General features: G+C 37.4%; 1 protein-coding gene and 1 long non-coding RNA gene across 5 annotated transcripts in view; one reads left to right on the forward strand and one right to left on the reverse strand.

Moving 5' to 3' along the window:
* SLC4A4 (solute carrier family 4 member 4) overlaps positions 1-25,627 on the reverse strand; it is a 350,076-nt gene that overhangs the window by 70,284 nt on the left and 254,165 nt on the right. For all 4 annotated transcript variants that reach the window (XM_019467956.2, XM_019467942.2, XM_019467967.2 and 1 more), the window contains 2 exons: positions 15,800-15,933; positions 8,715-8,986 (listed from right to left, as the gene is read on the reverse strand). In XM_019467956.2, the coding sequence (XP_019323501.1) occupies positions 8,715-8,986; positions 15,800-15,933 (406 nt within the window). The remainder of the gene's footprint in view (positions 1-8,714; positions 8,987-15,799; positions 15,934-25,627) is intronic.
* On the forward strand, positions 530-25,232 carry LOC109278003 (uncharacterized). Its single transcript, XR_002085460.2, has 3 exons — positions 530-1,049; positions 10,971-11,069; positions 25,092-25,232. It is a non-coding gene; the product is annotated as an uncharacterized LOC109278003 (long non-coding RNA).

Raw genomic sequence — 25,627 nt, forward strand, 5'->3', positions numbered from 1 at the left:
ATTTGGATCCAGATACATACAATACAAGTATTTTGGCAACCAAGTGCAGAATGATCTATGCATACAGAATTCTTAATATCCTTAATCAGGATTCTGAAAAGGTCAAATAGAAAATCATAAACACACTGCACTTTGTCTGTCTTCACTATTTGCTCAGCACCATGGCTTATGCAGCAAAGAAACTCTTTGCCCTAGGAATCTGGCTCAGTTAGAATTAGCCAATTGTCACTGGGACAGTCTGTGTCCCACACTTGGTTTCAGGGAGTTTTCACAGGTTGGTCGTTTTATGTCCCTTGGATTTTCACTTCTTGATCCTTCTTCCTGTGTATCAAATTCTAGCTGATCCTCTGGAACAGGGGAAATGAACACCATTAGTAATAGACATTTAAAAATGTGCCTGTGAGTGTTCCATCTTAAGCTGGCTTTTTTTTCCCCCTGTATGTTTAATGAGAGGTCTACGGAAAGATCAGGCTACAGGAGCTACAAGCAGGAAAAAAAGGTGACATCCACATGTCAGTGTTAGTATACCTCCTGCATAAGAAATTTCAATTGCACCTGTAAGGTTGTCCTTCTTCTTTATCCTCCAGTACCTCGCCCCAGGAACTACCCCATGACTCCTCTGCTTTACATCAGGGATATATACAAAGGCTACACAGTAAACTATGAGTAAGAAACAACCACCAAGGCTCAAAAGATCTGTCTGCCTTCATGCACCACCACATCACAAGTTAAGAGAAAGGAATGCTAAGAAAACTGGCCTAGAACTCTGGCTCCACCACATTCTGGAACAAACTGTCCCCAAACCACCTCACCGCATAATCTTAAGAAGTCACCTCACTCTCTTGACCACAGGCCCCTCATTTGTGGAGGGGGATTTGAAACCATTTATCTCATAAGGTTACCGTGCAGATTAAATAAGACAATGTAGGAAAAACTGTTAGCACAATAGCAGGTAAAACTGAAACAGATGGTTACTAAGGAGACTATCAGCTTTATGACCTGAAGAAAGCAAAATTTCACCCCTGGAAAAAAGTCTGCTACCTCACAAGGTTTGTGATGACTGAATACATATATACTATAATAACAGATATTGAAATACAGTTTATTAAAATCCTTAGTAAAATGTATGGCACTTGGATGGTGCTTAATAAATACTAACCAAATCTGAATCTACACCCTCAACATAGCTTCTTAGGATTAATGTAGAACTGGTTAGCTTGCTCTCAGCAACAAAAAATGTAAGAGTATTCTCTATAATAATGAAATTCATTCTACTCAAGCAACATCTTGAGGAAACTGAGTAACTAGAAAACACATAGAATAAGACTGAATAAGCTTCTTGCCTGCATGGTCATGTCAGACTTCTTTAAGGATCCTGGGTAATTTTAGCACATGAACACCTCTTAATAAAATCAAATATTTATGCTTTAAATGTCTATATCAATAAAAGGGCAAAAATGGCTTTTGGAAGGATGACAAGGTGAATGAGGAAAACTTTGGGAGAAATAGCTCTTAGGGAAATTACCTGCCACCATCCCAGCCTTGAGCCTTAAAACAAATAGAAAGTTTTCTTCACGTTTTGTTATTATACTCTTCATTTTCCTAAGTATTTTTGCCAAGCCTCATGCTTTAGGTTTTCACTGTAACTAGACAAGTTCAAGTTATGACACACTCCAATCTGTGGACACTTTTTCACACATTCACCTATGATACCACGTTAGAAGTTAAAGGGCTGAGCTACTATTAAGTGGGACATTATTTAGTCACTATTTTCACACACAAAAAATTTCTATTCCATACCCACTCATCACTACATTTCAGATGTGTATACACATTAATACAGGCTATGTTTCCAAATGTGTGTTTCTTGGAACCCACAGCTAGAGAATTATACAGATCTGGTGATTATCCAAATTCATTGTTTCCCCTCTTGAGTCCTGTAAGTGTTTCACAGAAACTGCTAAAATACTAGGCTAGGAGAGTAAAAGGAAGCTAAAATGATGGATGCTTCAAATTTCTATGGTTTTCTCAAAAGATCATAGTACCATAAATGATAAAACATCAGCTGTGCTGGTAAAGTATCCTTGCAAATGCAAAGCCTGAATCATTCTATACCAGAAGGCCTAGTACTTCCTGTTTAACCATTAGTCTATGATTTAAACCTACTTTATAATCCAAAGAGGGAATGATACATAATAAAAATAAAATTGCATAGAATATGATGCAGGTCATGGAAGATAAATTAGGATTATCTTTTATTTCCTAATTTTCTTTTAATGGGCTTTCTAATTACAAAACGCATATCGACTATAATATGGGACCACAGGAGACACAATCGAGCAGTTCCTTTTAATGGTTGTAACATCTTGGTGCATAGCATTTATTAAGATAATAGAAAAATAATATAGAAAGGAATGATAATGAAATTCCACTCTAGTGACGACCATTTTAGATCATTGGGAGGCCTCCTCATGCTGTGAATAAAACAAAGGTGTAGAAATGGAAGCCAGGGGTACCTGGCTCAGTTGGCTAAGCGTCTGACTCTTGGTTTCAGCTCAGGTCATGATCTCAGTTTTGTGAGTTCAAGCCCTGCATCAGGGTCTGCACTGACAGTGTAGACCCTGCTTGGGATTCTCTCTCTCCCTCTCTCTCTGTTCCTCCCCCGCTTGCCCTGTCTCTGTCTCTCTCAAAATAAATAAATAATTCTAAAAAAAAAAAAAAAAAAAGGAAATGGAAGCCATGGCTACTTTCAATCATTTGGTCTTAGAGTTTCACTCAGGGAAAAAGCCATCTTTTACTTAGAGATACTATAGACCATGATGTCTCAGTACTTGAGAAAGTATCCCTCTTAATCATTCATCCATTATTAAGCATGTTCTCCCTGGAACAGTCAACAATGAATCAATAAAATATATCCCTTCTGTTAACAATAAAGTATAGAATCTACTCCCTTGAGGCAGTTTTTCTTTCTTCTCTAATTTGTTTATCATTTTTAGCAAGGCTTCTATCCCCTCCAGGTATAAAACCACACCTGGTTAGAAAATTTATTTTGACCCTTTCTAAAATATTAATATGCCCTTGAGTGCACACTCATTGCAACCTTGACACATCAGGCAAATGAACACAGGTACTTAAGTGGAAATGTATTTCTAAAGTGTAGGTCAAATGAAAATCTGGCCTCATTCATTCAAAAAGTAATTAACACTATTTTCTACATTTAAACAACACATTTTAAAACAACACATTTTATAAAAAGCAATGTGAGTATATTTGTGTGTGTGTGCACAGCGTATATGTGGGGTGTGTGTGTGTGTGGTGTGATGTACAGGTGTGTGTGATGTGTGTATGTGTATGGTGTATAGATGTGTGTGTGGTATGGTGGTGTGCAGTGTGGTGTGTGTGTGCAGTGTTGTGTAGAGTTGTATATGTAAGTGCAAGTGTGTGGTGTATAGATGCATGTGGTATGATGTATAGGTGTGTGTGTGTGTGTGTGTGTGTGTGTGTGTGTGTGTGTGTGTGTGTGGTGTGTGTGATATAGTGTATAGGTGTATGTGGTATGGTGTGTATGTGTGTAGTATGTAGGTGTGTGTGGTATGGTGTATAGGTGTGTGCATTGTGGTGTATAGGGTTGTGTGTGGTGTGGTGTATAGGTGTATGTGGAGTGTGTGTGTGTGTGTGTAGTCTAGTTCACTGAAGTAGCACAATTCTTAAAAAGCAATGAAAAAGACCCTCTATAAATTTTTGTTGATAGTAGAAAGGAAAGGAATAAAAGGGCAAGAGAAGGAGGGAGAGGAGAGGGGGGAAAAGAAAGAAGAAAGATCATATCTTATTCCTTATTTACAAAATGCTGTCATTTGTTTTTGAGTGAATCAAACCAACTTAAAAGAAATGAACATTTCCCCTCAGGGAAGGGGAAAGGACTTTCTAGACTTCTTCCACATTATATATAGTGTATAACACTTTTGTAGACTTGAGATTCAATGGAATAATATTAAATGATCTAAATACTATGTACTGAACTCCTTAACACTTTTTTGTTTAAATATGGCTCCAATGTTTCATATTTATCTACAACAGCACATTAGTTGTTAACTTGCAGTTGAGGTGGGGGAGGCTTCTAGTAAGAACCTAGTTAGTATATTCCATTAGGAAAATTTCAGGGAAAATTAAATGTTTGAACCCCTTTAAAAGAATACAACTAAAAGATTAAACTGACTGGGGCATCTTTTGTGGAAAAAGGAGAAATAAGAATAAAAACAAATTTTTACTCAGTGTCTATTAGGTGGCAAATGTTACATATACTATTTCATTTAATCCATATGGTAACTTCTAAGAGTAGGTACAATTATTAACCCAGCTCAGAGGTTAAGAAAAACAAAGAAATTAGGTAATTAGCCTAGCCCATGGTCACACTGCTGGTTAGACCTGAATCATGGTCACTTTCCTTTACTCCAAAGCACATATTGTTCACACTTTATCACGCTAACAGTTTCCCCAATTGGGATGTTGGTGATGAAATGTAATATTGTGGACTGTCCTTTAATTGGACATTTTTTAGTTTGCACTGTTGGCTTCTGAACTGAGTCATCTTTCTTATACATCTCTGCTATGTAAACATCAAGGCGCAGTGGGGATATAACCTCTATTACCTCTCCATCAATTAATAGCAACTCTATTTCTAAGAAAGAGAAATTTTAGCACAAAAACCATGTATTGACCCTGACTGCTTTGTCAAACCACACGGCTAATTTTCTTTTAGTGCTTGCAACTGGGCTTCCTTAGTTCTTCAGTACGACTTTGGTCCCTGAGCAATAGATGGGATGAAAGGAAGGGAGAGAAAGATGCATGAAGAAAAGAAAACTCAGGAAGTGATGAAGATTTATGGAAGCAAGTGAGAACAGGACAGACAAGGAAGGAAAAGAGGAGGAAGAGTTGTCTTCACAAAGCACAAAAAAGTCACAGTCTTATTGTAGCTGTGAATCAAGTTTTCATAGTGATTAAGTGAGCCTTATTTCCTTTCCTGTACAATCACTTCTCAGTTTGCAGGCCTATGTCTCCATCTGTGTAGTTGCTGGTTCACTGTTACACACGTCCCAGTGTTGAAAAACAAGTAATCCGCCAGTTTAAATATTATTGACTCATTGACTAAATTCTTTTACTAGGAGTGCATGTTGCGATGAAAGGCCAGGCTTTTGTTGTTTTTAGAATACTTACTCTAGCTGTACATGCAACTGTATTATTCTATAACTATCATTTTTCAACTTGCTATCATAAAGTACTAAATTGATGGTGGTATATAGTTTTCTTTCAAAAAGTATTAAGATCTTGAGGAGAGAAACACACAATCACTAATCTTAAGGGTTTATCATGAAAGTGGAGATATCCACTTGCCTTTTTTCCCAACCACAGACATTTTATTTCCATAGTTTAGGAAATCCCTCCCATTCATGTTCATATCCTTCATGAGTGCCTTTCACCTGGACAACTCTAAAAATATGGGGTGCAACCAACAGTCTTGTCATAAAATAAGCCAACTGCCCAATAGTGTTTGCTCAGAAGGGGGCATGATGAAGACTGGTTTGTTTTTCCATCATTCGTACTTACTAACCTTAAATTTTAATACACAATAATAACCACAGTAACAGTGTCAGTTAGCAATTAGTCATTACATACCAGAAACCGTCCTAAGTACTTTGTCTGTACTAGAAAATACCTCAGTTTTTCCACACAATATAACAATTCTATAAGGTAGGTGCAGTTATTAACCCCTTTTTACCAATGAGGAAGGTAAGGCGAGGCACCCAGGGAAAAGGAACTTGCCTGAAGTCGCACATAGAGCATTAGCCAAGCGGGGCTTAAATACTAGATTTTCTGACTTCAAAGCCCTGCTACACTTCACTACTGGTCCCACTTGGAGGTAGTAGAGACTGCCAGAGTCCTTCCAAGACAACTCCTCACTCTGTAAGACAGACTTCCAATACAAGCTGGGGAAAACAGGTCAAAGGAAAAGCCATCTATCTCCACTTCAGTGACTACTTACTATGCAGGTTTCAAGCTTCACAATGACATTTTCTAGAAAACAATGGTCCTTCTAGGAAGGAAAGTTACACATAAAATCTTCATGTATTTTTGACAATTAAAACGTTCAAATATGTCTTCCTTGGCTCTATATTATGATCTCTGCCAGCATCCAATTAAAACAACGAGCCCAGTTTCCATTAGCCTCAGGTAAGTAGACCTTCTATGTGACAGGTGTGCTGACAAAGCCCTCATCTGGCTTTATGAATACTTCAAACCTCAAAAAAGTGAGGAGTATTTTTTTCCTTTAAAAAATTTACTGTATGATTACTTAGACTTGCCTATGAAGTCAGATTACACACTTTTTTCATAAAGAAATAGTGACATATAAATACATAAAGATAGAAATAAATGAAACAGAAAGTTCAAAATCCCACAATTAAGTATGTCTGTGAGCCAATAGTTTGAATGCGCATAGTCTGGACTTCCCCTGAAAGTACACAATGGATGGTTATTCTACTCTTATTTAGGAAAAGTTCTATATGATTGTGTAATGGTAACATCTGTGTTTCAAGCATATTTAATTGATCCTAATAATAGTATCTATCATGTATTGAGTTCCTACTCTTCTCTAAGCAGTTTTTAAGTTATGAAATATTTGTCATCAGTACACATTTTAATAATAAAAAGCTTTTGTGATTATATGTCATTCATGCTGCCTACATTTTCACTTCATACCTGTCTCCACTTTGCTTTTTTTTTAATATGAAATTTATTGTCAAATTGGTTTCCATACAACACCTAGTGCTCATCCCAAAAGGTGCCCTCCTCAATACCCATCACCCACCCTCCCCTCCTTCCCACTCCCCATCAACCCTCAGTTTGTTCTCAGTTTTTAAGAGTCTCTTATGCTTTGGCTCCCTCCCTCTCTAACCTCTTTTTTTTTCTTCCCCTACCCCATGGTCTTCTGTTAAGTTTCTCAGGATCCACATAAGAGTGAAAACATATGGTATCTGTCTTTCTCTATATGACTTATTTCACTTAGCATAACCCTCTCCAGTTCCAACCACATTGCTACAAAAGGCCATATTTCATTCTTTCTCATTGCCACGTAGTATTCCATTGTGTATATAAACCATAATTTCTTTATCCATTCATCAGTTGATGGACATTTAGGCTCTTTCCATAGTTTGGCTATTGTTGAAAGTGTTGCTATAAACATTGGGGTTCAAGTGCCCCTATGAATCAGCACTCCTGCTTTTAAGCATGCGCTTTATGTCAATGTGTGTTGATTGTCCTTAAATAAGACAAAAGAATCCATGAGTGCAAAGCCCAACAATGACCTATCTTTTCATCAGTGTTACTGACCAACCCAACTTTAGGGAGATACTGTTCTCTTGTCACTCGTCACTCAAGATGCATACAGGTCTTCTAAGGCTTCTCCACCCAAGTGGCAGAGAAGATTGCAAATACAGCACCAAAATATCTGAGGGCAATCTAACACAGCTTGCCATCAGCATTAAAATTCTTTGTTCTGTTTTTAAACTCATAATCATTTTGTCTGCATTCTAGTCTACGATACACCCACGTCTGTCTTACTGTAAACATGGAGAGGTTTTCCTGCAGAATCTATACGTAAAGGTGCATATTGCATGAATGTGTCCTACATCTCTGCTCAGGTTTACACGGTCCCCCATACGCTATTGTACTCCTGGTGCTACAAGACCTACATGGAATGTGTATCAGTTTTTATTTTAAGGGACAATAACTTGTAGCTAATTGCATGACCTGGGATAACTAACACTATTACCATTTAATTATCTGACACAAACTTCTACAGATATAAAACAACTTTCCCCAAAGTGAATCCTTTCTTCCAAATGCCTTCCATATCATAAAATGATGAATTACCCTAAAAAAATCCAAAGACCAAGTTGAGCACCTTTTGGGAAAAAGTCCTGGTGCTGACCCAGGTGTGGCTAGAGGGATACTAGAGTGCTAGGGTGTATAGAATCATATTCCTTACCCAGAACTTACTTTTTACTTTTATATCTTTCCTAATTCTAGAATATAAACCTTCCCTGAGAGCATAACATTCCTTCTTTTCTTTCTCTTATCTCTTCTTTTCCTTTCTTACTTACATGGTCTAGCACAGATGAACTATAAGGCTCCTCTTTACCGCTAAGAGACTACAATCTGAACTTCTTTTTCAACTTCATGCTTCAAATTCTATAAAGTCAACAGTATCTTGTTTCTTCTATAAGCTCAAAATAATCTATTTAGAGTTTACTTCAGGAAGAGATTCCTAGAGCAATAAGAAAACAGAAAAATATGGGACAGAAGTTCAGAGGACTGGGTTTGTCTGGCCCTTATATGTTAATATTTGGATCTGGTTTCCTCAGCTATCAGATAAGATGAAGAATAATGTACACTAAATTTCCTTGCAAATACTGCAGTTTGAGCTAATTTCAAAGTTGAGTTCATTTCAGAGCTCCTGGTTTCTCTTCCTGATTGAATCTCGTGGCTAAGATACCTTAGGTAATAAAACTTCAAATCTGGCAGGATGGTTTCTCAGAGAAAATAAAATAAAACCTTTTACTGATGATCATGATACCATGCTGAAAGCTTGCATGCATGGAGCCTACACCTTCCTCCAAACACAGGGTAAGCACCAACATGAAGCATGGTGTCCTCACCTGGGTCAGGAGGCACACAGGCACAGGAAAAGTGAGTATTGTAGCCCACTTTGAAGTTGGAGTTGATGGGGTAGTAGTCAGCTAGCTTGATCATCTTCTTGAAAGCATCGTAGATAAAGATGAAGCTAATCAGAGAAGAGAAGCCCTCTTCTGTGAAGCGAGTGAAGTACTGAACCAAGAAGCTGGCATCTGTGGCTACCAAAATGAGACACAAGAAGGCTGACCACAAGCCAATCCAAAGGCGAAACTCCAGATAGTCAAAATTATGATCCCTGGAAAGAAGAAAGAAAGGTATTTTAGACTCCGCCATGGAATACAAAGAGTAATATAAAACTACCCAATGACGGCAGAATGATTGCAAAAAATACAGGATCACTTTTAGCCACTAAATATAAATCTCATTCTTGATTTTATCCAGAAAATACCAAATCTAAGGATTCGGTCTCGTGATATTATTAAAGAAATAATCCTGAAAGTTTAAGAATGGCACATCAAAAGTAGTCATACCATTTGCAGGTAAATAACTCAATTTTCTCATTCAAACTCTGCCTTCATGGAGTTTAGAAAATAAACAATTTGAAAGTGTCACATTGGTACCCAGTATGCACTCAATAAATGTTTGTGAGCTTCGCTGGTTAATGAAGACACTAAGATAAATAGGTTCTCTGTTCCCACATCATCGCAATCTACTGAGGGAGACAAACTGATAAACATAATCACACCAGAAAATACTAAGTGATATCTAAAGGTTCCCACAGAGTGTCAAAGAGGAATAACTAATTCTGGCTGGGGGTTGTAGGAAAAACTCCAGGTATTTAAGGATAAATAGGATAATTACACTGTACTCAGATCAAGAAAGGCTCTCTTGCTGTGTCATAGCCAGATGCAACCACAGACATGGTATCCTTCTTGTGAAGCTTGTTCATGGACATGGTATCCTTCTGCTTAAGTGGTGTGTGAAGTATCTTGTGACCACCTTGTTTTTGGTCTGTTCCTTTCCCACAGTAGTCTTAGATCAGGCTGCCTCCATCAAAGGAGGCCATTGTTTTTCAAAGCCCTTTCCATTCCTTTTAAGTAAATGAGCTCACATTTAGGAAAATATGGGCCAAGTGTTGACATTTTACCATTTCATACTGATTCTTTTAAAATTATGTGAAGATTATAGTATTTTTCTTATCATTTAAATTTTTTTTAATGTTTACTTATTTGCTTTTGAGAGAGAGAGAGAGAGAGAGAGAGAGAGCACAGCAGGGGAGGGACAGAGAGAGAGAGGGGGAGACACAGAATCTGAAGCAGGCTCCAGACGCTGAGCTCTCAGCACAGAGCCTGATGTAGGACTTGAACTCACAAACTATGAGTTCATAACCCAGGCCAAAGCCAGATGCTCAGCCGACTGAGCCACCCAGCAGCCCCTTTTTCTCATCATTTATGATGAGAAAGCAAACAGTAGTCATCATATTTCTTCTATGAGAAAAAGAAATAAATCAAGGATCATGCATACTTGATGCTCTACAGCTTTGATTTTAAACAAGTATCTTTTATAGTGATGTATTTTAATATATTCCTGAAGGTATGGTATCAACACCTTCACCACGACCAATCCAGTTTGGGCCACCAGGAAGTCTTTGCTTGATTTTACGTCCTTACTGATATCCATGTTTGCCCTGCTCAAAGCCATTTTCCACATTATTGCCAAAATGATCTTTTTAAATGTAAATCAGATCCTCCCTACCCCCTTTCAAAACCTTTTGATGGCTTCACACTGTTCATAGAATAAAATTCAAATTCTCTTACTAACACAATCATTGGCATATTAAATGTTTCCAATGAGAACTTGCTAGATGAATTAAGGCATGCCTATGGCTTTGGACTTGAGACAGTTACTGCCATGACCTAAGTATTCTCACAGAGAGCCAGGAGATACTGAGTGAAAATTTTATGGAATATTAGAATTAAAAGTTCCTTAGATACTGTGATGGTTAATTTTATGCATCAACTTGGCTGGATCATGTGGTACCCAGATATTTGGCCAAATGTTATTCTTGGTATCTCTATAAGGATGAGTTTGATGAAATTAACATTTAAATTGGTAGGCTTTGAGTAAAGCAGACTGCTTTCCATAACGTGGGTGAAATTCATCTAATCAAATCTTTCAACTGAACACAGCAAAATACCTGCCAACCCCAGGCAAGAAAAAATTCTCCAGAAGATTGCCTTTGGACTTGATATGGAACATGGCCTTTTCTGTTTCTACAGCAGACAGCCTTTGAATGTGAACTGGAACATCAGCTCTCCTGGGTCTCCAGCCTGTTGGCCCAACCTACAGATTTCGGACTTGCTAGTCTCTATAATCATGTGAGTCAATTCCTTATAATAAATCTCTTTATTATATTGGTCTCGTTTCTCTGGAGAATCTTAATATAGATACCAGTTAGTCAAATATGTCTTATTTTATAGATGAGAACTCCAAGGCCAATGGAAGTTAAGTCATTTATCCAATGCCAAGGTTTTAATGGCAGAGCTGGACCAGAAACCAAACCTTTGCATTCTTGGACTGGTCCTTTAAAAATTTCACCATCATTCCCCTGAGTTGTATTTAGGGTGGACCTTAAAATCACTGTCCTTTTTTTCCTTCTTTTCACCAAATCACCTAAATTGGAATATAATACCAAAGCAGGAGATTATTAACACTTGGGCAGAAAGTTATCTCCTATGGATTTCCTGGAATCTTTCTCTTTTTTTCAATTTTTTTTTCATGTTTATTTTTGAGAGAAACAGAGTGCAAGCAAGGGAGGGCAGAAAGAGAGGGAGACACAGAATCCAAAGTAGGCTCCAGGCTCTGAGCTGTCAGCACAGAGCCTGACGTGGGGATTGAACCCGCAAACCGTGAGATCATAACCTGAGCTGAAGTCAGTGGCTCAACCGACTGAGCTACCCAGGCGCCCCAATCCTGGAATCTTCCTGAGGACATCTTTTGCATTCCCTTATAGTTCTCTTTAGATCTACAATCCCACTGCTTAATCCTATGCTTGTCTCTGTGAGATAAGTAGACTATAGAAAAAGCTAAATTCTAGGAACCTGAGATAATTTACATTATCACACACACAATGAATCAAGCCTCGGAGTCAGGGCTAAGAAACAGTTTTATTACTTCTGAGCCAACAAACTTTTTTCTTAAAATAAAAAGTTTTAAACAATTACTTAGTTTTGTTTCCCTAACAAGATGACAGGGCAGTCTTGATTTGTCCTAAGAATGCTAATGGTTGTTTAGAGAATTGATGTTTATAGGACAGGATGAGAAACAAATCCAATAACCAGCTAATGGTTAGGAACACTCAGTTTGAGTACAAAGGGAAAAAATGCCTATATAAACTTAAATCTTAGGATCTAAACAATATACCAAAATAGCTGCTCTAAAATACTTAAATATTCCCAGAGTAGCTCTATAAGAATAACCCAAATAAAATCACTAAAACCGATGGCACTTCATTATAAAAGTGATATGTTTACAGCAGCAAGAAGAAAGAGGAATAAGAGATGAGAAACTTTTTAAAACAAGTTGATCAACAGTAATGACTACAATAAAGTGGCAATATTACATCCAATAAGACTATCAGTCCCTTTAGTGCCAAGTTTAAATAGCAATTAAGTTATAAAAAGTAACAGTAAATGATAGTAGAGACAAAAGAAACTATGGTGAATTCAAATGAGAAAATGGGTTTATATCCTTATGATATCACAGTGTTCCTAGATATTTTGACTTATAGTTTCTGAGTAGCATAAAACCAAGGTACAGACAAACAGAAGAACTCATCAGAGGCATGCTACAGAAATTAATGTTCAAGTCACTGACAAATGTAAACTCCCTAAATTACATGAATAAATCCAACAACATAATAGAAGAAAACAATCATTTGAAGGCCTCTAAATAAATTATTCAAAGAATAGAAGGAAAAAAATTATTGAATGACTAAATGCAATTATACAGGCTAAAATCCAACTTGAATTAGAGGTTTCTACATGGCTTAGACACAGTGGCACCTGGGTGCCTCAGGGGCACCTGGGTGGCTCAGTCGGTTAAGCGTCCAACTTTGGATCAGGACATGATTTCACGGATTGTGTGGGTTCAAGCCCCACATGAGGCTCTGTGCTGACAGCTGAGAGCAGAGCCTGGAGCCTGCCTCATACTGTGTCTCCCTCTCTCTTTGCCCTTCCCCACTCACGTTATCTTTCTCCCTCTCTCTCTCAAAAGTAAACATTAAGAAAAAAAAACTTTCAGATTCTTTGCGTGAGAAAAAGAAAAGGTATCTAATTCTCTGTTACTGGTTTACAATGTGTAAAAACAGTGCAAAGAAGACTGTAGAATTAGGGGGAAAAAACTACAATTGTCATTTGGAAAGTTGTAAGCTGTCATTCTGTTACTAATTTTAAAAGGTGACAGAACATCTTTCATATTCCTTAATGATTCTCCAGTTTATAGGGCAAACATTAAAACCTGTATTCCACGTCAGAGGGAAATCTGTGGATTATGTGGAGTCACGCTTGAGTCCACTGAAGCTATAAAACAAAGATTTACCTACTTTTCAAGAAAAAAACGGTAAAATATTTTGGGGGGAAATCTGGGCAAGACAGACTAAAGCAGTTTCTTTACTAAAGGACTTCTCAGATCCCTTAGTAAGCTGAAATGTAAAATGAATTACTAAGAGGAAGCAAATATACAGCATTTGCCAGATTTATGGGGATCACAGAAGCTTTTTTTTCTATGAAACATCTAAATGGGACTAATCATTGAGGAAATACACTTTGAGAAATAGTGATCTACACAAATACTCTATATCTAAACAAAATATTAGCACTGTTGTTACAATACAGAAGCAAATGACACAGCATTATGAACAAAAGGACATGGTTTGCCTTAAAGCACCACATGCTACTCAGTGATGAATTTAAAGCACAGTTTCTCAAATGTTTCTTGTTGCTTTACAACTGTTTTCAAATCACTTGGAACTATGTTTACATTACCAATTATGATGAAACAGAAGGGAAAGTGAGAAAGGAACTTGCTTAGTGAAAGGAAATAATCTCTATCCTACAATTATCTAAAGTAAACTGGGATGCAAACATTTTCTGTATATTAAGGCTCTGATCACATTGCATCCAATAAATCTTTCTGCAAAGGTTGCACATGTTTGTTCCTGTTTATAGTACATGCTTGTTCCATCTTTCCACAAAAGCTTTCTTGTCTCACACAATGTTTTCTTAAACATATAAAAATGGTTTGACTTTCTATAAACTGACACGAATAGAAATTCTTTCCAATGTCCTTCTGAGAATTATGATGGAGGAGGGATTTGTAGTGATGAGCTACAGAAAACTCACATTATTGCTTTAAACTCTCATAAGATCTTGCTGATGTTCTCAGCCCAGTTTTCAAAACACTCGTTTTAAATTCTCACCGCCTTCTCTATCTTGTGATAGCTTTTGATGGTAACATACAGTTTCAAAGGCTATTCTATCAGCCCTTGAGTCCATGAGGTATCATGTAGGTAACAAAACTTCCAACAACAAAATCTTAAAAATTTATAACAATATAAGAATATGGAAATTCCAACAAGTCAATATGAAATTCTGCAATCTGCCTAAGGATTGAGGTCTGTTGGGAAAGGCAATTCTCTCTGAGAGGTATCAAGTTCACTAGAAAGAGGCCAGAATACCCAATTTGATTTTGAATTTATTTGTGTGCTAATGTGGCCACTTGGATAATTCGCTTAACTAGATTTTCTCCTTCTTAAAATGATCCATCAAATTCTAAAAGAAAATACGATATCACAATTGTTATGCCCATTAGGAGTGTATAGTAATTCCATAGGAGGCATAGTATCCAGAGTCAGAAAGCAGAATTCAAATCCCAGTCCTACCAACAACTGGTAATGGGGCCTATGGCAATGCACTTACCCTCTCCCTGCCTGTTTTCTCATCTATAAAACAGGGTATGGGGGTGGGGGTGGGGGTGCCTGGGTGGCTCATTTGGTTAAGCATCAGACTCTTGATTTCAGCTCAGGTCATGATCTCACAGTCCTGAGATCAAGGCCCACATCGGGCTCCACACTGAGTGTGGGGCTTCCTTGGGATTCTCTCTCCCCACCCCCTTTCAAAAATAAATAAACATTTAAAAATAAAAATAAAAATAATAAAACAGGGTATGGTCCCTACCTCATTGCACTGCTACAGGAATGAAATGAGGAAGTACATGTAATGCACTTCGGATAATATTTGGTATGTGATCAACACTCAACAAATGCTATTACTAAGCTGACTCTTGTAATGAATCTTTAGTTAAGAACACTGGAATCAGGGTCAGGAGCAGTGGATCACTGGAACAACTAGTCTCTCATTAATGAGCCATGGGACCTTGAACAAGACATTTCATTTCTTGTCGGCCAGGATCATGACAGGAAATAGATGGCATTCTCAAATGGGTTTGTGAGGAAAACTTAATAAATGGGCTATTTACAGATGTGTGAGTAACAGAGAATGGCAAAGTACTCAGGAACTGGAAACATCAGGGAGCCATTTTTACCTCCTGGCTTCAAAAGGCCAAGGAAGGAAGAGAGTCACCAGAGCCTAGTGAGGGTAGAGCCAGGCCAGTGGAGCCACTGTACAGAGGCTCTACTCAGGGGACAAGCCACTGCCAGACTGCAGTGTTAAAGCAGGGACTGTGAGGTACAGGGAGGTGGACCCACACCCTGACCTCTCTCCCTCCCTTCCTGTCCTACTCGTGCACTAGTCTAACCCAACAATAAGCCAGAGGGCAAAGGAGACTTAGTGTTTGGGTCAGCCCCTGTGGCACAAAGCAGGACTAGAAGGATAGAGAATAATGATGAGGGCAAGTAGATAGTACAACATATGGGCCCTCAGCTGAATCAAATGTAAAATGAGTGTTGGACTACCCAATCTCCAAGGGCCTTTCAACCTCCAAATCTCAAAATGCCCATATTCTGATCTACCTAATTACTATTCTGTGCTATATCTAGACTGTGTTCTAGAATTAATCCTAATTTATAATTAGACATGTATACACATACTTGCTGAAATTGAATAGAAGCCTCTCAAAGACAAGGACAGGTCCTGTGCTGCTCAAAATCGTGAGTGGTTGACCGGCAAACAGGCAAAAGATGGCCCCAGAGACAGCTGTGCCCAGGAAGCTCTCCAACACGCCCTGATAGAAAGAGAAGAGAACTGTTAGGAGAAACACACCTTTCTTCCTCCCAGGTGTGACGCCACTAGGGAAATTAAGCACATGAATATGCTACTACAAAGGCCATACCAAACGCAGAAAATAGACACAAAGAATTGAGATTCTTACCAGTATGAATATCACCATCTATTTCACATACGATTTAGTCATTCCTCCCTACTGGAAGGGCTGACTTGTTCCAAAAAACTACAGTAACTATAATGACTGGTGGTTGACTACAGAAGGCAAAAGGTGACTCTGATCCATTCTAAAAATATTAATTGAAGCTTCTGTATGGAAAATCACATTATGTAATCCCACCAAGTGGGTAGAAATGATTTAGTACTTTGGGTGACGCTTTTCTCTCTGTGTTTAACTTCAGTGTTTGCTTCAGCCTGATTTCACCCTGCGCATAGCAGGTACTTACAAGTAGTTACATTTTAAACACAAAGGCTATTTTTTCTAAAGGAAAGATTTGAGAGGGGAGCAAAGAAGACACAAAAAGTTATTTTCCCTTCATCCTGCAATCTCTAACATACCAATTCCAAAATTAAAAAAAAAAATCTTTATATATATATATATATATATATATATATTACACATATTATATTATATATATATTGTATATAATATAAACTGATAGAAGAACTTTAATTTATTTTAGATGAAATACATGTGTAGGAACATGAATAACTAAATCTTTGTGGCCACACTTTCCTGTACTTATAACTCTGGAAACCCAACCCATTGTTTTCCTTTAGGCTAACAAGAACAAAGAAAGATGAACCATCAAGTATCATTGACTTAAAAGATTACCCTAACTTTTTTAATCATGTCATTTGGGACCAAGGCCTCAGATGATGGCAAACTAGCCCATTTCCTCTATTTTTCATAGTTCAAATTTTAGTTAGAAAAGCACATGTTTATTTGCAAGAGGATCTAAACTTGAAATAGTATTATATCAAGGGGTGACCTTTTTAAATATAAAAAGGTGACAAGAGACCCTTTAATCATAGGGTCTATGATCATACTAAAACATACTAAATCATACTAAAACAAAATGGTGCCAGGAAGATCTCTCCTTTCAACTGAGTAACAAATTACCTGTTCATAGAAGCATGATTTATGTTTTTACATAAAGCAAGCCATCTCTTAATCTAAACTACCCTCTGTTTGGAGCAGAGTAGATTTCTGGATAATCTGTGATACCCCTCAGTGATTCCCTGCGCCCCACCAATAAAAAGTTAACTTATCTGCCTGTGAGCCTAAGGCACCTCTTTCTACTGCCCCAAAAGTTCTCCAGCAACTTTCATTCACCCATCATATAACAAAATGATCACACAGAATTTTTTTTTAATCAAGTTACGGGCATTGAATGAATAAATCACAGGAATAAAAGGCACAGCACAGGAAATATAGTCAATGACATTGTAATAGCATTGTATGGTGACAAATGATAGGTAACTCGTGGTGAGCACAGCGTAACACACAGAGAAGTTGAATCACTATGTTCTTTCAACAGCTGAAAGTAATGTAAAATAGTATGTAAACTACACTCAAGTAAAAAAATGTTTTTTTTTAAGTAATAAAAGTTTGAATGACAGAAGTAAAAAAAAAATTCAACCTACAGAACTTAAATACATCAAGTGCTATACCTACTCAAAAGCCTTCCTAAGAGACCCCTATTATAATGATTACCCAAAATGTTTTTTACACTGCATCAGAGCCACCAATGTTATGCTTAAAATGGCACTGGCAATAGCACATCCTCTCTTTGAAGGGTACCATTCAATTCAGAAAACAGTTAAAAATCCTTTAAAACAGCATCATGTATTAATGGGGCTGGGGTGGGGACAGGGCAAAAAAACAAGGGTTGACAAATAAGACTAGCTTCTCACACTGAGAGTATCTATATTCTGACACAACTCAGAACAACTTCTGAGAAATCTAGGTTGAAATCCAGGCAGGGCGGGGAGCGGGGGAGGACAGGGAACCCTATTTCCATGGCCGTGAGCTCTACTGCATGACTGAAGAATGTCATCTCAATATTTTGTAACCACTCCACACATAATCAGAGTATCCACCTCCTTCTTTTTCAGACAGAATGAAGAATAACACACAAGGCTGGCAGAACCAGGCTGCATTTATGCAGACAAGACAGTCCCTTGTGCCCAACAAATAGTTTTGATCTCTTACATGTGAAGGTATTGAGATTCAGGAGAGTTAAGTGATATGAACAAGTCCACCATGTTCAATGTGGCACGACAAGTCTTTGGAGTGTGGGTACCTGCCCAACCACGACTTCACCCATAGAAAGGATACAAAGTATGCTGGCTTCAGCTGGGGTTTTCTTGGAAGTGCAGTTTTCCACCTCCTGTGCATTGACATCGGGTTTTTTTTAAACGTCTTTATCATTTATCTTTTTCATGACTGACTTTAGTGTGTGTAACATGAAAGGGTAGGAACGGAATGCTCCCCATGTGGCAAGACAAGCCACCCTCTGCGTGAATGTGACAGGTAGAGTTATACTGTGTCATTCTTCACCAAGCACAGAGAAGGACATATTTCTCATTACTACTGCAGTATCAAAATACAGCACCACCTGGGCGTGAGACAGAACAGGAAGGAAGAAAGAAGAAATGCAAGATTGGGAATTCTCTACTTGATTTGCCATCACTATCAATCTCTCTGAGGGCAAAGCACAGGGTCTCCGGGGCCTTCCTATTTTTCTTCCTCTCATCAAGCTCTGCCCTATCCCTCCATGTGCTCTGTAGGTGTGCAGGAAACGCTAAAGGAATTGAAGAAGAAATACCCAAATCATACCCTAGGTTCCACTTATCAAAGGTCAACAGCCGCTGTTGCTCATTCAGTAAAGATAACAAGGAATTTCTCCCAGAAGATGGCTTTGATTTATGGAAACCATGTGACTGTTAAAAGGCAGATTATTTTTATTTCAGTACTTGATCCTTTGGTAAGTGCTACAGTTTCCATTCTGTTGCTGACAATTTTGAAACAGAGACAGGTGATTTATTATACACACTACACTGGAAACTTGCTTAAACTTAGAGATCCTTGCAGCGTTTCTGAGAAAAGAACTATTTTCACCACGTTTTGATTTGTTAGTCTTGACAATACAGAAATGTAAAAAAATAATCTCATGCAATGAATAACTTCAGTTTAACTAACAAGAATTTAAACCTATTTATTAGGTGAACTATCAGAAATGCTTTTCTGATTTGTTATATTCAGGATTCAGTAATATAAAGAAAGAAAAGAATGTGTGGGTGTGTATATTTTTAATAGATATAACTCATAAAGACTCTTCTGCCCCCAGTTTCTCCCTGCCTCTATTATTTCTCATTCAGTCCATGAGGACACGTGTGGCTGAGCTCTGAGGTGTGGAAGAACCAGGTGGCACAATGTTACAGCTCCGTTTTGGTTAGGCTTTTACTTCACTCCATTTCTGAGCACATACCACCCACTGTGGAACAACAGAATGAGCAAAGAACCAGCAGTCAGGAAATCTAGAGTCTAGACTTTGTTCTGTCATCAGAGAACTGATGATCTTGAGAATGTCACTTAAAGTTTGTCAAATTTAGTTTCCTTGAGAAGGACAGATTCCATATGTTTTCACTCCTATGTGGATCCTGAGAAACTTAACAGAAGACCATGGGGGAGGGGAAGAAAAAAAATGGCTAGAGAGGGAGGGAGCCAAAACATAAGAGACTCCTAAAAACTGAGAACTGAGGGTTTATGGGGGGTGGGAGGGAGGGGTGGGTGGGTGATGGGTATTGAGGGCACCTGTTGGGATGAGCACTGGGTGTTGTATGGAAACCAATTTTACAATAGATTCCATAATTTAAAAAAATTTAGTTTCCTCATGTAGAAGAGAAACATCAAGATGGTAGAGGATAACAATGGACTCTGGAATCAAAAAAATCTCAAAGTGACATCTAGACTGTGCCATTTACTCAATCAATGACTTTAAGCAAGTTACTTAATCTCTCTATGCCTTATACAGTTAGGATGCATATTAGACAACACATGAAAAATGTTTAGTATAGTCTCTGATATATGATAACTTTTTTATAAACAGTAACATATACACAATGCATTCGTTTAGATATAAGATGGGAAGCTGAACTAGCTGATTTCCAACATCTTTTCCAGGTGGCTCAGGGCAAACAGCATGTCTTGGAGTGAAGTATATCGGAGTTAAATCTCAGGTCCACCAGTCACCAAATCCTCTACATGCTCACTCTCTCTTCTGTAAAATCAATTGCTATTTCACAGAATAATTGGACTAAGAAAGACAATATATAAAGAGCTAATAATAGAGATACAATAAAATGTTTGTTTTCTTTCCTTCACTACTTCTCATCTCCTTCTTCCCAGCCTGGCTCTATTATTTCTCTTTTCTTCAAAAGAGGGAAAAGATGGGGAGAGAAAGTCGAAAGGAGTGACATAAAAGAAAAGATGAAGATTAGTCCTCAGAGGAAAAGGGGCAAAAAAACCTCTTTAGATCTCCAATATTTCTCAGAGCAAATCCTAAATCAACAGAAGCCTTAGGGGGCCACGCTACAGCCATTATTTCTTTTCATTCCTTGTGTTACTAAACACATGGAATCAACTATAATACAACAGAATAGTTTGTTTTACTTTACAGCAGTGAAGTCAAAACCCACATCCAAAACAATGTATGAACACTTTTCTGCTTACATCAGGGTACGATGTTAAACCAAAGATGGTCCCTGTTTGGCAAAACAGCCAAGAAAATCAGCACAAGTCCCATAACAGAAAGATCAAGCATAAAAGAAGTCAGACCATAAGAACAAGAGTCTTTAAAAAAAAAAAAAAATCAACCATCATTGGTAACACCAGCGTTTCAGATCTTCGAACTACCTGTGACAAGGGTCACCAGGGCCATCATGCCTGTCGTTGCTAAGGTAAAATAAGCACATTCAAAAGATAACAAAACATTAAAAATTAAAAATGTACACTGTCAATTTTGACTTCACTGCAACTGAGTATCTTCATATAACACTAAAGAATGACCTGCTTGTTTTCTGTCCTTTTTATTAAGGAATTCATTATTTAGAATAATAATCACAACTGTTGGGGGAGGGGGTTGGATGGCAATAACAGGAGAAAAGTGACACAACTGCCCAAGAAAACAAAAAATTTTCTATGGCTTTGAGAATTTTCAACCAAGTAAAACTTGGAAAGTAAAATATTTTGGTGGTAGTAAATGATAAAGTATTCACTGACATTGTTGTTATATTTCAAGCTTTTTAAGAAAACTAAAATGTTTCTAACCATAAGAAGAGAAATTTCAGCCTGTGTTGGTTATAATTTATACAAACTGTGTGGAATGTTGAATAATAAAATTAAATTTCTCTAGCTGTGTCTCCAAATCTGAAATTTAGCCAAGGAAAATGATACAGCCTAATGCCACTTAAACACATCCATTGGAAACAGGCAGTCAAGACCCGAATTATCTGCAGGAGTTTTGATGTCAGGTCCCCAGTTAAAAGCCAAGCCACATGATTAAAAATAAGTGAAGAAATGATGAAAGTCTCTAAATCAAATTTAGGTCACATGACAATTATCTGAGAAGCTTTTTTTTTTTTTTTTTTAAGAAAAAATACTGATTCCTTATCTCTACCTTGAACAATTAAATCAATATATCTGAAGATCAAGCCTGGGGAATTGGTATTTTTTCAAAGTTCCCCAGTTGATTTTCATGCAGCTCAAATTTGAGGTGCACCAATTCAAAAAAAACTCCCTTCCTCTCAAAATAAGAACCACCTGCTGACATTTGTTAGGGTTACACAGACCATCCATCTACACTGGGGAAGAAGACTGGATATCCAACCCTCATTTTTTATTTCACCTGTGTAACTGCAGCCTATAAATCAGTGATTTCTGTCCTGACAGATCACAGCTGCCAAATCCTTATTGCCATCTACTCTGCCTAAAAGCGCTCTGTCGTCATGAACAGGATTTCTGTTTACACTGCCCAGCAGGACTGAAGAAAGAGAAAAAGCTGAAAGATGAATTAGCTCTCTGCTTAAAGAAAAGTGTGATCCAAAACCTTGACCAAAGAGCCACAACTGCAAGTCTGATAGAATGGATGGGCAAGACGGGGAGGCTTTACGATACTTTTTTGTTTGAAGAGTTGTGAATAGGTACCTAGATCATCTGAAGTACCCAAACATCAAATGCCAGTATAACCTTACACAAAATTAATCCCAGATGGATAAAAAATTTAAATGAAAACATAAAAGAACTAAGATATGTGGGTAAATATTTTTCTAATCTTGGAGTGGGGAAACCTCTTTAAGTATATAATGAAAATAAGAAACCATAAAAGATTGAAGATTTTGAATACATAAAAATTACAATTTATATAGCAAAAGAAATCATAAATAAGGTGAAAAGACACAGGATAGATCTAGGAAAAATGTATTTGGGATATTTCTGACAAGAAAAGGGTAGATATCCTTATTACACAAAGAGAGTTCTTATGAGTCAATGAGAAAAAAAACAAATACCTAAAAGGAAAATATGCCAAGGACACAAATACAAAGTGTAGACAGCCAATAAAAATGTGGAAGGATATTCGCCCTCACTAAAAATCAAAGAAATCTGAATTGAGTAAGAATGAGCTATCATTTTTCCACCCACTGAATGGCAAAAATGAAAATATGGTACACAATCCTGTTTTTGCAAGAGTGCATGCATGTGGACAGTCTTGTCCATTATTGGTAGAAGTAAAAGCTGGGATGACCTTTGTGGAGTGTAATTTAAAACAAATACAAAAAAATATCCTGCAAACATTTGCTAGGAATTTTACTCCAAGGACATAATTACAAAGAATGAAAATGTAGTTAGGCACCACAGTTTGTTTATAATTGAGAAAAATCAGGAAAACTGAAAGTGTACTAACAGGAGATTTATTAAGTAAATTATAGGACATGTATCATCATGTGTATAAAAGATGTAGTCATTAAAAATAATGTTCAAGGTCCACATTGAAGTGGAAAAACTTCCACTTAATACTAGCCATGTTATGAAACAGCAGGTATATGATCTCACTTATATAAAATCTTATACATCAATCTATCTGTTTCCACATGCACTGCAAGATGTAGGAAAGATGTTTATGAAAATGCTCATAATGGCTATTTCTGAGTCATGAGTTTAAGGGCAAAATTACCTTTTATGTAGTTGTTCTGTATTGTTTGAGTTTTCTACAGTGCATAATTATATCTTATTAAAAATAAAGCCATTTCAAAATTATTTCAAGACAAACACAAAATAGTTTTAGAAGGTAGCAACATTTGGGACTGCCAGCCTGCCCAAATCACTATCATTTTCTAATCACCAAGAAAACAGAGTTGACAAAGGTCTTTCCATTGAAAAAAACCCAACCAAATATGTTCGGGTAAGTGAAAAATTCGGTTACATTTGACTTAACCTTAATCAAACAGGTTTGATTCAGAACTTGTACATGAAGTGAAGCAAATGATCTAGTTAAGTTGCTTCCTGGGAGAAGGAACAGCCAGCACACTGGAGGCAAGTAAACAATGCAAGCCCCTTACTTTGTCACCAAATGCACATTTAGTTTTGCCAACCACAACAACCCAACTGCCTCATGCCAACAGACTATCTCTACCTAATTTTTTAAACCTGTGATATGTTTCTGGAAGACTATGTCAGGCAGATGAGCATATCACCTTGCATTTCCACTTAGAGAAAGAAATGCATTTTGGTGCCAAAGCACAACATTTAGGTAAGTTGAAATTACTCTACAGTCCTTACTACAATGAAGCAATTATCAATTTTCTTTACTCTTACTGCTATAAACTGCACATGAGAACCTTCATAAAGAAGTGTCTATCTTATGGAGGAATATCACATGTGAATAAGAAACGATACATTTCCAACCTCAGCAGATTGATTAAATATTCTCAGCACAGCAGTATGTTTAAATAAAGCTTCAAATTTGGAGATGCCAGCTATAAATGTTCCTTATTATGAGACAAATTTCCTTAAAATGTGCTCCGTTAGGCTCCATAAATATCACAAAATTCACAGAATTCTAAAAATCTTACTGTATCCTTTTGCTAAAAGGTTTGTGAAAATAAGATTATATTTACTCTGGGGAAAAAAATTTAAATGACTTTCTTCACTCTAGACTATGCTCATTCACAATTAACAATGTCAATTTGAGTTCAAAGATTTTTCTGTGTCCATAAAGCTAAGAACAACTTTTAAGTGACATAGAGACTTATCACAGAACATCAGAAAGTGTTCCCTGTACAGGTAACTTGCCCATAGACTAAGCTATCCATAAGTATTTGTTAAATCAATGTTTAACAATTTAATCAGAAGTATCTAAATGAACAGAACAGTGTACCTGCCTGGCAACCAAGAATATAACTACAATGCAATGAGCTGGCACACATGGTCACAGAGTTGGTTCCGGAAAGAACATGCTTCTAGGATGGTGAGGCTGAAAACCTTTTGTTTGTTTCATAGCATGGCAAGGGGACAAGAGCATTATTACAGTGGAACATACTGAGAAGGATAATAAGAGTGTTGCACAATTCCTGGACCTCAGAAAGCATATGTTCTAGTCCTTTGTTGCTGAACAATATGAACAGAAAAGAGGCACAAGCCCAGGGCTAGATCCAAGATAAATCTGAGGTCAACTCTTAGCAAAGTGGGTTCAGTCACTTGAGAAATCCAAGCTAAATTTTAATTGCCACACTTAAGGAATCCATGAATACCTCCTCTGAAAGCCTTAGAGTGCTCTCAGAGCAGCCTGATGGCCCAAACATGTGGCCCAACTTGGAGGATTCATGCAGTCATGGATGTTGCCATTATAAACTGATTGTACTTGGATCCATCATAGCTTCAACTGTTTTATTTTGAACACAGGTCCATGGGAAATGATCCATATGTATGGCTCCTAAGAGCTGCTTCTAATGATGTGGGGGATAGATGTATACACACAGGTGTGTATGTGGGATTAAATATACATATATTTTATTATGATTAATATTAATTATAATTTATATATTTTTTTCAGCTCTGAAATAAATGCTTAACTGTAAATTTTTGTCTTCAAGCAGGCAAGACCTCCTGCACAGAAGCTGGCAGAAGAGTTGCTTAAACAACAACAGTTCAGTGACTCATCTGTGTTTTCACAACACGTTTGTACCAGCACCCATGTCTATTTGTAGCCTGACAATAAAGACCCTATATGAACTATCTCTGAGCTGTCTGCTTTAAAAGCAAGGACACTATTCTCAGTTGACTCACTTGAGCTACTTGCGCTTTTGAGAATAACCCGTTGCCACATTTATGAAGGCATGTGATATAACTGAAGATTACTTCAGGCTGTGCCAATGTCCTGCTTAGTTCTGATCTAGTGTTTAGAAGGTCAAATAGACCCAGAGGGCTTTACCCCCCTCAATAATCCCCTATATACCACTACTGGTATCTCTTGGGGACATAGAAAAAGAATGCCTTATCAACACCCTAGACTGTAAATACCATCAGAATGGGGATTATTATCTGTTTTGGCTACTTATCTGTATCCCCAGCACTTAAAATAGTGTCTGCCACACAGTAAACACCCCATAAATACTTGCAAAGGAATAAATCA

The sequence above is a fragment of the Panthera pardus genome, unplaced genomic scaffold (assembly GCF_024362965.1).
Source record: "Panthera pardus isolate Hobbes unplaced genomic scaffold, ASM2436296v1 HiC_scaffold_13, whole genome shotgun sequence".
Taxonomy (NCBI): domain Eukaryota; kingdom Metazoa; phylum Chordata; class Mammalia; order Carnivora; family Felidae; genus Panthera; species Panthera pardus.